The sequence below is a fragment of the Diceros bicornis genome, chromosome 35 (genome assembly GCF_020826845.1).
Source record: "Diceros bicornis minor isolate mBicDic1 chromosome 35, mDicBic1.mat.cur, whole genome shotgun sequence".
Classification (NCBI taxonomy): Eukaryota; Metazoa; Chordata; class Mammalia; order Perissodactyla; family Rhinocerotidae; genus Diceros; species Diceros bicornis.
In genome coordinates, this window is record NC_080774.1 from 29,472,841 (window position 1) to 29,489,384 (window position 16,544).

The window sequence follows — 16,544 nt, forward strand, 5'->3', positions numbered from 1 at the left end:
GCAGAAATATTGGCAGGAGTGTAATTTCATCATTCTTTGAAATAAGTTAAAAATACTAACATCTAACTGATTCTCTATAAGAGACTGGTTAAAATACTAAGGTACATGAATACAATGAAATACAATGCAGCACACAGAAAGAATAAAGGAGCTCTAGTAAGTGGTAACAACAAGGTAAACAATATGCATAATATCATTTCAGAAAAATTTTGTGTGTACCAGTTACACCTGTGCACATATATGCTTATATGTACACGGGAGTGACGCTGGCAGTATATATATAACAAAATACTTCCGGGGACTAGAATTACGGTTATAGAGATGGAATGGGGAGAAAATTTCAAGTTCTATACTTGGACTGTAATTTTTTGGTTTTTTTTACATCCAACATCTGTTACTTTCAAAATAAAAAATCCCAGAGGCATTTAAAATGAAGAAAATCCCTCCTAAACCAATAATAGCTTTTTAAGTGAGTAGAGATAGCCACTCCATTCAAAATCAAAATCCAACTATTATGCTGTTGACACAAGACACCCTTAAAACCAAATTAACAAGAGAGGCTGAAAATAACAGCCTTTTAGGTAAAAACAAACAAACAAACAAAACCCAGCATTGACAATATTAACATAAGATAGAGTAGCATTCAAGACCAAAAGCATTAAACAAGACTTGTTTTTTTTAATAACTATAAAAGGTAAAATGCACTAATAAGACAGAGGTGAGACATACAGGCACCAAACATCTTAGCAGTGACAAACATAAGGAAAAAAAATCTTAGAAGATTTTTGAGTACATAAGTACTCAAGTAATGGTAGTTATTTTTACTACTAGGAATGTTCACTATATTTATCATAATAGTGAAAAATTATCTACAGTCCGAATTACCCAATAATATGGTGCATAAATGGTGGAATATTCTTACTATATAATACTATGCAACTGCATATAAGTATAAAATATCTATATCTACTTATCTATGTTTATATAAACCTAGGAAGATATTAGTACATTATTAAAGGAAAAGGTAGGTTAAAAGGTCACCATTCATTAATTCAATAACTATTAATAAACATCCACTGTGAAATATGTGCCACACACTGTTCTGGGCATTAGGGATATATTAGTGAGTAAAAGAGACAAAAATCCCTGCCCTCATGAAGCTAACATTCTTTTGGGAAGAAGAGAATAAATAAAACAAATTAGGGGATTATTTTATAGCATCACAGACAGTGATAAGTACTAGAGAGAAAAAGAAAGGAGGAAAAGTAGACAGGAAGTGCTGAGCAATTGGGTGGTTGGGGTAGACTGAGAGGAGAGCTGAGGGATACCAGAAGAGATGAGGGAGCAAGCGATGGGCATCCCCGGGGAGAGCACTCCAGGTGGAGGGAGCAGCAGGGGCAAAGGCCCTGGGGCAGAAGCATGGCTGGAGTGTTCAAGGACACTGGCTAGAGCTGGGGACAGGTGTCCTGAGAGGCAAGGTCAGAGAGTAAGGAGGTACAGACCACCCGTGGCCTGATATAGGCCATTATAAGCAGCTGGGCTTTCATTCTGGGTGACACAGGAGCCCCCAGAGGGTTTTAAGCAGAAAAGTGACATGGTCTGACGAGATTTAACAGGCTCCCTTTAGCTGCTTTGTTGAGATAGGATATAGAGGAGCAAAGGTGGAAGGAGGGAGCCCAAAGAGGAGGCTGTTATGATTAATCCAGGTGAGAGATGACGGCAGCATGGGCCTGGAGGCAGAGTTGATGAGCAGTGGTCAGATTTCAAATACATTTTTTAGATCGAGTCACAGGATTTCCTGAGGGATTGGATGTTGGGTATGAGAGAGAACAGAGTCTAACACGACTCCATGGCTGCCAACCTGAGCAACCAGAAGGATGGAGCTGCTATTCCGGAGACAGAGAAGAGGGGAGGAGCAGATCTGCAGAGGAAAGTCCAGTTCCCTTCTGGACTCACTCAGTTCGATACCTGACAGCCCTCACAAGGGCAGGTATCAGATAGGCAGCTGGACACACAGTGCAGAGGTCAAGGGAGGGACCTGGGATGTGTCAGCACGTAACTGGTATTTAAGGTCAGGAGACTGGACAAGGACGCCAAGTGTGCGAGTGTAACTGGAAAGGAGAGGACAGGCGCTGGCCCCGGGGAGCTCCAGCGTTAAGAAGCCAGGGAGGTGGGGAGAACCGGCCAGGGAGACCGCGCATGTGGCTGGTGAGCAGCAAGAGAGGAGAGCCAGGTGACAGAACAGGGAGGGAGGAGGACAGAGAGTGTCAGAGCGTCACCACTGCCGAGCCGGTGAGAGGAGGACCGGGATCCAACCCCAAGAATAAGCCATGTGGAGGGCCCTGACAAGAGCAACTGATACCCAACAGACATCTGCTGACTGAAGAAAAATATAACAGAAAAAGAAAGTTGGAGTGGCAAAATTGTTCTTTTATTTCAATTGCCTTTAATAATACCATAATATATTTTGTTCATTAAGCAATAATCCTGATATTGCTAATAATAAATTAATAAACATACACACAAACACTGAGAGGCCAAAGCATGTTAATGTCTTCTGAAAACCACTACAAGTGTCACAGTTGTACAAGAGAACGTGGGCAGCACATTGCCATTTTTCTGGGTACAGAAAACATGACTTCAAGGCCAAGAGTGGCTCACGCAAAAGACTGGGGGCCTCCCAGCCCAGGGAGAGACGGTGCTGCTAGAATCCTCTGCTCACAAATAAACGAAGGCAGGAGGCCCGCTGCAAACATTTCTTTGCCACAATCAATCTCTTTTTAAACCAGGTTTACAAAAACAGAAGATTCAAACATAATTCAGAGTTAACACCAGGAAAATGCTTGTCCCCAAATCTCCCAGTGAACCGAGGCAAAGCCATTTCTGTGTGGTTGTTTGATCCCTTGGAGTTAATGAGTGCGCATTCCTCTTCCCTTGGAATACAGGCATCCCCTCCTCCCCAGACAAGACTTCTCTCCATGAAGCCTTACCCTAACATGGAAAACCGAATCCTCACCACAAGACTGGTCAACATTTGAGGACAAAGAATACATTAGTGAACAAGGCCTGCTTCTTGCACAATTCTCTAAGTATACCTTACATTCCTGTGTGAGAACTGGATGCATATTTCTACATAAGTTACAAAGCTGTCCTGGCTCAGGCTTGGCTGGGTCCCTCAGACTCTGCGCCCTGCCGGGACCCCACGTCCTCCTCCTCCCTGGGGCACCCCCACTCAACCCATCATGGGTACTGGGCCATGGGGGGCAGCTGCCTCCACCACTGTGGGGGTTTCGAGGCACTCCTCTGGGAGAGAATCACTTTATACAATGAATAATTATTTAACACAGAAACAACAAACAATGTTTCTAGCCCTTCTACCCCACCTCCCTCCATGCAGCATCAAGCGGTTCCACACCTCCATGTTCTGGCACATGCTGTTCCCTCTGCCTGGAATGCCCTCACACTCTCCCTGGCAAACACCTACTCCATCTCCCAACCCCGCTTGCACAACCCCCCTGTAAGCCGTCTTCCGTCTCACCACACTGTGCGCCCAGCAAGCCTGAGTCTGCCTTTCGTCCGTACCAGGCCTGTGCGCCTCCTACGAGACTCACTCTGTATGCACTGCCTGTGATGCACTGGAATTTGCTGGATACATGTATGCCCTCATTCTAGATTGTGCGCTTCCACGGGGCAGGACTGTGTATTTCCTATCTATGTCCTGGAACCCAGAACAATGCCTCATACATACCAGGCACGTAATAAATGGTTACTGAACTAAACTGAGTTAAACGGAAACATTTAGGTAAGAAACTACTTAAGAGTTAAGGAACTACTAATGAAATGACTCCTGATTTAGCAACTTCAAATTATTTTGGGTATAAGACACCTAAATTCAAGTAATAAACAAGTTAACAGGCAGCCTCCGACATGGACTGCCACCTGCAAGGTTTACTCACCGGCAACCACGCTAGACTTCGGCCGGCCAGGAAGAAGTCTTCTACTGTCCCACGACTGCTTGACAGGACAGCCTTCAAACACACAACAACAACGACAGAACAATGGCGTACAAGAAACCAAACTGCTCCAAAGGCACAGGTCTCTCAAATGCTGACCTTTGCTTACGGGTAAACGTCTTTAGCAGAGATCCCCAAATCCACTCTCCCCTCCTTTCTCTGTAGGAAGAGAAGCCCTGACCCCCTGAGTTGGAGGAGGGCTCATGGCTGCCTTGCTGAAGGCTACAGTCTCTTCCAGCTGTGAGATTGCACAGGCATGTCCATTTCTCCTCACTCTTGTGAAAATAATACTGCTGTATTTTTTTTCCAACTAGTCAACCAGCACCGTAGTTTCTGGCACAGTCTGGAGACAAATGGTTTAGTGAATGTATGGATCAATCAGGAAGAGCAAATCTGAACGTGCACCTGGCTTGCTCCAGAGAGCAGTCAGGGTGCCATTACGGTGGCATCCTTCCAACACATCCAAGTCCTCTCTACTCAGGGTCAGCCCTGATTCCCAGACCCCGGTGTGGTCAAGAGACAATACTGGGGATTTCTTGGGTTGCCTAGGACTAGCATGACCCAAGGATGGCAGCTGGTTGACAGAAATGTGTTTCTGTGGGAAGAGTGAACTGCCCACAGCCATCTGAGGTATCTGCGTTATAACGGGGTACCCTCACATCATAAAGCCTTAAACCAAAGAAACAACTCTCTAAATCAGACACATTAAGTTAGTTTCATTTCATTCATTCCTTAAATGTTTATCAAAGGCCTGCTATGTGCAGAGCCGACCTTTCTAAGGTATCAGTGATATGCAGGTAGAGGGGCAACAGCACTTTTAAAAGGAGTTTACAAACTGTTCTCAGATGAATAAAAGCACCCTCTTTCCATTAAAGAAAGAACCAGGCAGGAAGAAGAGGAGATCCTGGAAAGAAGGTGGCTTAAGCACACGTCCCTGCCTCTTCCTTCTTCCCTGCTCTCTTTCTGGACTAATACAACCATCACAGCACCCAGGCTGGTGGGGCAGAAGACGCATCCAACAGTTTCTCAAAGATCTCTGGGCTGAGACTGATAGGGAAAACAAACAATAAAAAGTGTAAGTTTTTTCCCCCTTAACATCCTGTGAGAGCCAAAGCACCAGCAACCAAGACTAAGATTTCCCTGTGGGCACTCAGCAGACAGAGCTCATGAACACTTTCAGACAGGAGCCCTACCTGTGCAACTGTGGGGAACTGGGTTCAGTGAGAAAAGGGTGGTTTCTTTAACAACTGGAAGAAAATAAAGCCAGACTCCTCCATCACATCATTCATAAAAGTAAATTCAGATGTTCTAGAGATTTAAATATTTTTTAAAAACTTATAAAATATTAGAAGAAAATATAGAGTAATATTTGTACAACCTTGGAGTGGGGGAAAACTTTCCTAAGTAAGCCAAGAAATCTAGAAGACGTAAAGGAAAACAGAGAGAGCTGACTGCTTCAAAGTGAACAAAAATTCCAATGACAAAAAGACACCATTAACAGAGTCTAGACCACTGGTTCTCAACCAGGGGTGATTTTTGCTCCATCCCCCAGGGAACATTTGGCAACGTCTGGAGACATTTTTGCTCATGAATGGGGAGGGGTCAGGGATACTTCTAAGCATCCTAGAATGCACAGGACAGACCCCCACAACAAGGAGTTATTTGGCCCTAAATGTCAGTAGTGCTGAGGTTGAGAAACACTGGTCTAGATACATGATAGTTTGGGGAACACATTAGCAATTCAAATAATAGACGAGTTGATAAAAGCAAAGTCAAACAACCCAATTCAAAAATGGGCAAATAAACTGGCTATTCAGAGAAGAGGAAAATCAAGGGACAATAAACTCATGGAAAGATGCTCACCCTCACTAGGAGTCCATGAAGTGCAAATCAAAGCTACAACGAGATACCGCTCTTCACTCGACAGCCTGGCAAACAACAACAACAGAAACATAGCGGGGCTGGCGAGGGCTTGGGGAACAGAGCACGCCCATACGCTGCTTATGAGAAATGTACATCTCAGCAAGTTCTGGGGATTGCCATTTAGCAGCATCTACTAAAATTTCAAGTAAACATACCCTTCTGACCCAGCAATTCCAATTTCAGGAATCCATGCTACATAAATTAAAAGCACTAACACATTAAAAAAAAAAAAAAAAAACCTAACAACCTGGCAACAATCTCAGTGTCAATTAGTATGGAACAGCTGAACAGTACATGTTTGTATGACTATTATGCAGCTAATAAAAACATCGGCTAGATCTCTATCGACTTGTAGGACTCTCCACTATATAGCAAGTGAAAAAAGCAAGCTGCAGAGGAATGTGCATGATATGATCACATTTTTTGTAAAGACAAAAACAAAAGCTCTACATATGTGTCTATGTTTGCATAAGCACTGAGAAAGGGGAGGAAGGACACACAGCCCATGGTTACCTCAGAGAGATGGGAATGGATAGGGGAAGAATAGTAACTTAGTCTTTAAATATTCATGCATCTTTTCACTTCTTACATTGAGCTTGTAAAACTTCTGAAATCAAAAACAATATATGGGGGACAGCCCCAGTGGCCTAGTGCTTAAGTTCAGCATGCTCCACTTTGGTGGCCTGGGTTCGGTTCCTGGGTGTGGACCTACACCACTTGTCAGAGGCCATGCTGTGGTGGTGGCCCATACAAAATAGAGGAAGACTGGCAACAGATGTTAGCTCAGGGTGAATCTTCCTCAGCAAAAAAAGAGGAAGATTGGCAACAGATGTTAGCTCAGGGCAAATCTTCCTCAGCAGGAAAAAAAAAAAAAAATATATATATACGTATGATTTTTTAAAAGAACCAATGGAAAGATAATAATATAAAGAAGGAAACTATCAAAGCATTCTAGACAAGGACAACCACACATATTTTACGGATCCCAGAAGAACAGAGGGACTAGCAGGTTGCCTTTGGAAGTGACCAGATGGCTTACTAGTCCTCTGATCTTGGCCAGACTTAGGCTCCAACTGGGCCCAGAAGGAAGCTGGGTGCGGGCTTCCTAATTCAGTAAGAGCACTGGGGGAAGGATCCCAAAACAAGTACTCACTACTCAGAGCCCCTGCCCAGGCCACCTAGAAGGATGTTTCTCATAATTGAGGCCAATTTTTAAAAAATCAGATGTTTGAATGATCTGGATAAATCCTCAGGTTTCTCCTTTACATTTGGAATAAAGGGCCTGTATTTTCTCTTCTGGTACAAAATTCTCTTAACAGGATGGACCGATGTCTCCATTACTCTGTCCATTAGCAGCCTCATGATTCACGTAAGCCCTCCAAAGAATGTCCAATGACGGTACTTGGAAGGGCCAGATTCTGCACAGTAAGATCCTCCTTGTGACCTGGTGAAGCACCCCAAAGTAAAGGTCACATGGGCATGAAAGCTTCAGCTGGCTGGGCGCCGTCCACAATAAAAACTCTCCCACTGGTTAGCAAATGGTGGCACTGTTGCCAGACAGCCCTGCTTGGTGAGGCAGGCCAGGGAGAGGCCTCTGACGGTTAACGGCTTAGCACAGGGGGGATACCATGACACCAGCTGAAGCTTTCATAGCCATCTATCTTTCACTGCAACATGGGCAGCCTCCTTCTGGGCAGGGTCTGGGTAGTATGGTTAAGCAACACCTTTTTGAGTGTTTACATGCTAAGGTCTAGCAGGCGGATGGCAGTAAAGGAGGCATGGTCTCCACCCTATTAAGAGAACCTTGCACTAAAAGAGAAAATACAAGCTCTTTATTCAAATTTAAGGGGACGCTTAGAGCCCTAAGTTACATGTGACCTTTGAGGTCTCGCTAGCAAGGCAAAGTGCTTAAGCTCAGGAGTCAGATCAGGCAGCTCTAGGTTGGAATCTGAACTCCATCACTCCCTGGTTGTTACTTAAGCTCTTTGAGCCTCAGTGTCCTCATCTGCGAAACTGGAGGAAACAACAGTATTTTATTCACAGCATGGCTGTGAGGACGTGATGCACCTAGAGCACTCAGCACAGACCTGGCACTTGGGCGTCTAATCACTGGTAGCCGACATTATTACCACCACATCATGATGATCACAACGACTCCTTATGACATACCGATTCAGGTCCAGGCAGCGGGCACAGGAGGATCTGACCTGTTCCTTCATTTGGCGGTGGGGAGGGAAGGCGGGGTCGGTCCAGTATGGCTCCCCCGCTGAGGACGTGCCCTTAGTCTTGGCTGGAAGGGCGGGGAGTAGCCAGGCGACGGGAGGGTGGGGAGGTCTCCACTGAGGGCTCCGCAGAGGCAGGGCCGGGATGAGAGGGTGCTGGGGCGGCAGGGGGCGGGGAGCGAGGTGGGGAGCGCGTGACTGGCAGGGAGGCTCAAACCCAGGTTGTGTCCGGGGCCCTGTCCTCCCCTCCGGGCCCCACGTACCCACAACCCGACGCCCAGGACCAGCAGGAGGTACAAAACCATCACCAGGATGTCCAGGACACTGTGGGCGCCGGAGCCCAGGACGCTCCGGTTCGAGGGGCTGCCATACCAGGGAAAGCTCATAGCCAGGCGGGCACCGCGAACGTCCACGGAAGCCTCAACGGCTTTGGCTTCTGCTCCGCCGCCGCAGGGCATCCCGGGAAGGGCCGCGGGGCAGCCTGGGAGTTCCCGGCAGGCTCCGCGGCTCAGCGCGGCCCACTTCCCGCGAGGTCACGAAGACCTGCTTCCTTAGAGTTGCTCCGTTTAGCGAGATGACGGAAAGCCGTTTTTCGCTGCTAGTCCGGGCACAACGCTCTCCCTTCTCGGCCGCAGTCGTTTTCTCCCGGACTAAGAGTCGGTCGCGGGGCGGGGCTCGCGTGGGGCTACCGAGGCAGGGTGAGTGACAGTGTGTCCTTACCACCATGTTGGAGCCTGGGGCAAACGAAGCCAGTAATACTGCTCCCATCTTTGTTTACAATTTTGATATTGTGTTCAGTGTGGATTTTGGCATTAATTTGGATTTATTAGAATATTATTTATCTTGAGTCCTGAATTTTTTGATGCCCCCTTAACTTTTACATCAAGGAAAGTGTCCCACTCGCCTCGCCCTAGTCATGACCCTGATAGATCAGCTGATCACACAGGGTCCTCATCTTTTTTTTGTGTGTACTTTTATCTTTTACTGGTGATGTTCGAATTTTCAGTCTAGGTCAAGCATTACTCTCGGTGTGTTTCTCTGCTAAATTGTATTTTTAGAAATATTGGTCAATAATACTAATAAAAATAATAATAGCTAACACTTGAGCTCTTGCTAGGTGCCAGACCTCCTCCTGTGCACTTTGCATATATTAACCCATCTAATTCTCTCGATAACCGATTAGTCTGAGTCTGTGACCACAAGGGAGGGGAGGCCTGTCCCTGTAGCCGGTCAGAAGTCTATGGTCTCAGCCTCCAGAGCCGAATTCTGTAGTCCTACTTTAGTTCACTGCTGTCCAAAAGAAATGTTATGTGAACAACAGATTTTATTTTAATTTTTTCCAGCTTTATTGAGGTATGATTGACAATAAAAATTGTATATACTTAAGGTGTGCAACGTGATGTTTTGAGTATGTATACATTGTGAAATAATTACCATAATCAAGCTAATTAATGTATCAGTCACCTCAGTTACCATTTTGTGTGTGTGATGAGAACACTTGAGATCTACTCTCAGCAAATTTAAAGTACACAATACATTATTATTAATTATAGTCACCATGCTGTACATTAGGTCTCTAGCACTTATTTGTCTTATAATGGAAAGTTTGTACCCTTTGATCAATATCTCCCCTTTTCCCCAACCCCCTAGCTTCTGGTAACCACTGTTTTACTCTCTGTTACTATGAGTTTAACTTTTTTTTTTTGGTGAGGAGGACTGGCTCTGCGCTAACATCTGTTGCCAATCTTCCTCTATTTTGTATGTGGGATGCCACCACAGCATGGCTTGATGAATGGTATGTAGGTCTGCGCCTGGGATCCGAACCTGTGAACCCCAGGCTGCTGAAGCGGAGCCGGAGACCTTAACCACTATGGCACCTGGCTGGCCTCTAACTTTTTTTTTTTTAAGATTTCATATATCAGTGAGATCATGCAATATTTGCCTTTCTGTGTCTGGTTTATTTCACTTAGCATAATGTCCTCCACATTTATTCATGTTGTTGCAAATGGCAGGAATTCCTTCTTTTTAAAGGCTGAATAATATTCTATTGTGTGTGTGTGTGTGTGGTGTGTGTGTGTGTGTGTGTGTATATATATATTTTTTTTTCTTCTTCATCCATTCATCTGGCCATGGACACTTAGGTTGTTTCCATATCTTGGCTACTGTAAATAATGCTGCAGTGAACATGGGAGTGCAGGTATCTCTTCGAGATAGTGATTTTATTTCCTTTGGATATATACCCAGAAGTGAGGTTGCTGGATCATATGATAGTTCTATGTTTAACGTTTTGAGAAACTTCCATGCTGTTTTCCATAATGGCTGTACCAATTTACATTCCAACCAACAGTGTACCAGTATTCCCTTTTCTCCACATCCTCGCCAACACTTGTTATCTTTTGACTTTTTGAGAATGGCCATCCTAACATGTGTGAGGTGGTAGCTCATTGTGGTTTTGATTTGCATTTCCTTGATAATTAGTGATGTTGAGTATCTTTTCCTATACTTGTTGGCCATTTATATGTGTTCTTTGGAAAAATGTCTATTTAAGGCCTTTGCCCAATTTTAATCGGGTTATTTGTTTTTTTGCTATTGAGTTGTATGAGTTCCTTATATAGTTTGGGTATTAACCCCTTATCAGATATATGGTTGCAAATAGTTTCTCCCATCCTATAGTTTGCTTTTTCATTTTGTTGATTGTTTCCTTTGTTGTGTATCACAGATATTATTTTAAACTTTCCAGTAACCACATTAAAAAAAGTAAATGAAACAGGTGAAATTAATTTAAATAATATATTTTATTTAACCGAGTGTCCAAAATAGTATCATTTCAATAGGTAATTAATGTAAAAATTGTTGAGACATTTTATATATATTTTTTTCCACATTAGGTCTTTGAAGTCTGGTGTATATTTTATACTTAGAGCACATCTCAATTCACGCACTAACTTTTCATCAGAAATACTTTATCTGTCTTTAGAAATTGAAAAAATAGATTCACATACCCAGTTTTTCCAAACATACTTAAAAGTTTTCCGGTAACTGAATATAGTACCAAAATTTCATTTTCCTTTAAGTCAATGACAAAATTTATTCATTCTTTTTAGAAGAGTTGATTTGACTTTGAAGCAAAAGCATATCAGTTTCAAAATTATGTCTGTCCAAGTTAAGTATTTCACTAACTCTTGTTGTCAACTCAGTGTTATTAACATTGAATTCAAGGAGGCATTACATAATTTGAAAAGCATTTCTAAATTGATCAATATCGCAAAGAATTCTTCAAATTTTTCATGTAGTTTTTGCTGCCAATTACATAACACAGCCAGTTACAATGAAAATCTCTGACATATTGACTCATGTTAGGAGAATGTGTAAAATCATTATTATTCATTTGTATTATGAAGTTTCAATTTTAACATAAATTCTTATACTTGGCTAGCTGGGTTACAAATAAGCTTTTCCTTTCTTTGACTTTTTTTTTTTTTTAATTTTATTTATTTAATTTTTTTTCCCCCGAAGCCCCAGTAGATAGTTGTATGTCATAGCTGCACATCCTTCTAGTTGCTGTATGTGGGGCACAGCCTCAGCATGGCTGGAGAAGCGGTGCGTCGGTGCGCGCCCGGGATCCGAACCCAGGCTGCCAGCAGCGGAGCACACGCACCTAACCGCTAAGCCACGGGGCTGGCCCAGTCTTTGACTTTTCAAAATTAGCTCATTCATAGACAGTACCTGTTAGTGAGAAACGTACGTACAAATTGCCTTTTTTTGGTCTTTGATTATTGAATATTCGACAAGCATTCCTTTTGTTTCAAGAAAAGATTGAATTGCAGTTGACATTACAGCAATTCTTTGTAAAATTTCCAAGACTCAACCAATGAGCATTGGCAAAAGCACAACATCGTTAAATTTATTGCCTTCTCTTTCCATAAAATGGTGATGACTCATATTATTTGCACATATATACTGAATGATTTCAACAACTGTATCCATCCATGATGCTTTTCATAAAGTCTACTATTAAAAAATAAGCACAGATATTTGTAATATGTGTCACAGAGTGGAATAAAGCAGAAAGGGAAACATCAGTCTCTTGTTTTAAAATCCCATTAAATCTGGAGTTTTGATCTAACATAGCTGGAGCACTGTCCATCATGATAAAAACTTTTTTTTTTTCATATTTAGCTGAACTTCTTCTTTGATAAATGTAAAAGGTTAAAAATATCTGTGCCACAAGTTTGATCTTTTAGGTTATGAAGTGGCAACATTTCTTCATAGGTTTGGGTGTCCTTTGAGACAAAATGCATTCAAAATATTAATTGGGCAGTGTCTCATATTACATGAGTCAACTAAAGCTGAAAAAGGGTACTTGCAGGGGGCTGGCCTGGTGGCGCAGTGGTTAAGTGTGCGCGCTCTGCTGCGGCGGCCTGGGGTTCTCGGGTTCAGATCCCGGGCACGCACTCACGCACCGCTTGTTAAGCCATGCTGTGGCGGCATCCTGTATAAAAAGTAGAGGAAGGTGGGCACAGATGTTAGCCCAGGGCCAGTCTTCCTCAGCAAAAAAGAAGAGGGTTGGCATTGGATGTTAGCTCAGGGCTAGTCCTCCCCCCCCCCCAAAAAAAAAAAGGGTACTTGCAAATTTTCAAATTTTGAATCTGTTCATTTTTGGTATTATTGGAAAGGCTTTGTATTTTATGGGCAATTGTTTTGAAGCTTAATTGAAAAATCTTTCACTTTTTGTAAAATATCTTTTTTATAGCATTTTTTCATGATTTTCTAACAAATTTCCATAACTGAAATAATTTCTTTTGTGATCTTTCCATCTAAATTGTTTTCCTTTTTGATGCAAGAATCCAAGCTGTTTTAAAGCTAGTCAAAGTTACAAATTAAAATTCTGTTTAAAATCATTGCTCTTTTTTTTGAAATTTATTTCTGATTCCAGGCAACTAATTTTATAATTTTTTTTTTTACCTTTGAGAGCAAATATTTCTATCAAATTCACATTTATTATCTTTAATTTTTTTTACACACTCAACAAATAGCTCTACCACAGCATGATGCATAAACATTATGTCCTTTAGATGAATCGATCCCTTTGTTATTATGAAATGACCCCTTTTGTACCTGGCAGTATTTGCTCTGAATTCTATTCTTATGTTAATATAACCACTTCAGCTTTCTTTTGATTAGTGTTAGCATGATGTATCCTTTTCTATCATTTTATTTTATTATTATTATTTTTTATAATTTTATTTATTTATTTTTCCCCCAAAGCCCCAGTAGATAGTTGTATGTCATAGTTGCTTGCATATCCTTCTAGTTGCTGTATGTGGGATGCGGCCTCAGCATAGCCGGTCAAGCGGTGCGTCGGTGCGCGCCCGAGATCCGAACCTGGGCCACCAGCAGCGGAGCGTGCGCACTTAACCACTAATGCACGGGGCCGGCCCATATCATTTTATTTTTAATCTATTTGTATCTTTATATTTAAAGTAGATTTCTTTTAGCCACCATATAGTCAGGTCTTTCTTTTTTATTTAATAAGATAATCTCTACTTTTAATTAACATGTTTAGACCACTTACATTTAATGAGAGTATTGATGTGGTTGTGTTTAAATATACCATCATGCTATTTGTTTTCTATTGGTCCCATATGTTCTTTTTTCTCTTTTTTATCCTCATTTTGGATTAACTGATGTGTGTGTGTTTGTGTGTGTGTGTGTGTGTGCATGTGCACACTTTCATTTCATCTCCTTTGTTGGCTTATTAGCTATGACTCCTTGTTGTGTTATTTCAGTGGTTGCTCAAGGCTTATAGTACACATCTTTAACTTAACCCAGTGTACCGTCAAGGGATATTATTTCACTTCACTATAGTATAAGAACTTCAGGATACATACTTCCATTCCTCCCCTCCAGCCCATGTGATATTGTCATCATACATTGTACTTTACATTTCTTATAGATTTGACATTTTAATTTATAAATGTTAATGTTTCTTTTATAAACAGTTTATTATCCTTTAAAGAGATTTAAATAGTAAAAAAAGTCTTTATATTTACCCACATAGTTACCATTTCTGGCACTCTCCATTCCTTTATGTAGACCCACATTTCCATCTTGTGTCATTTGTCTTCTGCTTGAATGACTTCCTATAACATTTCTTGTAGTTCAAGTCTGCTGGTCATACTTTTCAGCTTTTATATGTCTGAAAAATTTTTATTTAGCCTTCTTTTTGAAAGATATTTTTACTAGGCAAAGAATTCTAGGATGACGCTTTTTTCTTTCAATGCTTTAAAGGTGTTGCTCCACTGTCTTCTTGTTTGCATTGTTTCTCATGAGAAATCTGCTGTCATTTTTATCTTTGTTTCTCTTTACATAATGTATATTTTTTCCTCTGGCCACTTTTAAGATTTCCTCTTAAATGAGTTGGTTTAAGAAATGTGATAATTATAATGTGCCTTGGTATGATTTTCTTCATGTTTTTGTGATTATGGTTTTTGAACTTCTTAGATCTGTGAGTATATAGTTTTCATCCAATTAAGGAAAATTTTCACCATAATTTTTTTCAAATGCCCCCCTTCCTTTCTTTCAGAGACTCCAAATACATGTATGTTAGACCACTAGAAGTTATCCCACAGGTCACTGATGCTCTGTTTACTTATTTTTCTCAGTCCTTTTACTGTTTGTTTTAAATTTTGGATAATTTCTACTGCTATGTCTTCCTTTTTTTTCTTTTTTTTTGTGAGGAAGATCAGCCCTGAGCTAACATCCATGCTAATCCTCCTCTTTTTGCTGAGGAAGACCGGCTCTGAGCTAACGTCTATTGCCAATCCTCCTCCTTTTTTCCCCAAAGCCCCAGTAGATAGTTGTATGTCATGGTTGTACATCCTTCTAGTTGCTGTATGTGGGATGCGGCCTCAGCATGGCCGGAGAAGCAGTGTGTCAGTGCGCGCCCCGGATCCGTACCTGGGCCGCCAGTAGCGGAGCGCGCGCACTTAACTGCTAGCCCACGGGGCTGGCCCTCTACTGCTATGTCTTCAAGATCACTAATCTTTTCTTCTGCAATTTCTAATCTGCAATTAATTTGATGTAGTGTATTTTTCATCACAGACATTGTAGTTCTTGAAGTTTAACCAAAAAAAGCCCTTCCATGTATTTCCCTAATATATTTGATCTTTCCTCTATCTTCTTTCACATATAAAATGACATTATAATAACTGCTGCAATGTCCTTGTTTATTCATATATTATTCTGGTTGTGGAATTAAGTGGTTGGTTTTCTCCTTATTGTGGATCATATTTTTCTACTTCTTTGCTTGCCTGGTAATTTGTGGTTGAATGCCAGACATTGTGAATTTTATCTTGTTGGGTGCTAGATATTTTTGTATTCCTGCGAATATTCTTGTGTTTTGTTCTGCTATGTGGTGAAATTACTTGGAAATAGTTTAATCATCCCAGGCTTGCTTTTAAGATTTTTATTTTTTATTTTTTGGTGAGGAAGATCAGCCCTGAGCTGACATCCATTACAAATCTTCCTCTTTTTACTGAAGAAGATTAGCCCTGAGCTAACATCTGTGCCCATCTTCCTCTACTTCGTATACAGGATGCTGCCACAGCATGGCTTGATGAGTGGTGCGTAAGTCCACACCTAACATCCAAACCTGTGAGCCCCGGGCCGCCAAAGCAGAGCGTTCGAACTTAACCACTACGCCACTTGGGCAGGCCCCAAGATTTTTTTAAGTGAGACTGCAGGAGTGTTAAGTCTAGAATTAATTTTCTCCACTAGTCAGGCAAACTCTTCTGAGTACTCTACTCAATGCCTGAGGAATTATGAGGTTTTCCATGCTCACTGGTGAGGACAGGCATTATTCTCAGCCCTACATTTTCTCTGGGGTTTGTTCTCTCTGATTGTTTTGAGTAGTTTTTCCTCGGCCTCAAGTGTTTTCCTCATATGCATGCACTGATCACTACTCAGCTTAACACTTGAGGGAGACCCTCTGCAGATTTGCAGAGTTCTCTTTCTGTTCAGCTCTCTCTTCTTTGCACTCTGCCCTATGAACTCCAGCTGCATAGGATCCCTAGCCGCCTCTCTCTCTTCAACTCGAGGAGACCACTGGGCTCTGCATTCTCCCCTCCCTGAGTCTCAGCCTGGAAACTCTCTCTGGGGCAATTGTAGGGCTCATCTTGTTTGTTCCCCATCTCTCATAGACCACTGTCTTTCATTGCCTGATGGCCAATGACTTAAAAACCATTTTTAAATATACTTTTGCTCTTTTTTTCATTGTTTCAGGCAGGAGAGTAAATCTGGTCCCTACTACTCCATATTGGCCAGAATGTCCAATTTTTTTTAAGCAACTTTATTGAGATATAATTCACATACCATACATTCCACT

The 16,544-nt window shown here is 41.9% G+C and overlaps 1 protein-coding gene across 1 annotated transcript in view; it reads right to left on the minus strand.

Annotated features, from left to right (window-relative positions):
* The window catches only part of LOC131398617 (sodium/glucose cotransporter 1-like), a 63,250-nt gene extending 54,634 nt beyond the window's left edge, over positions 1-8,616 (minus strand). The window contains exons 1-2 of the mRNA XM_058532252.1: positions 8,422-8,616; positions 3,957-4,028 (exon numbers count right to left, since the gene is read on the minus strand). Coding sequence (XP_058388235.1) covers positions 3,957-4,028; positions 8,422-8,616 — 267 coding nt within the window. The remainder of the gene's footprint in view (positions 1-3,956; positions 4,029-8,421) is intronic.
* Positions 8,617-16,544: the final 7,928 nt, after the last annotated feature.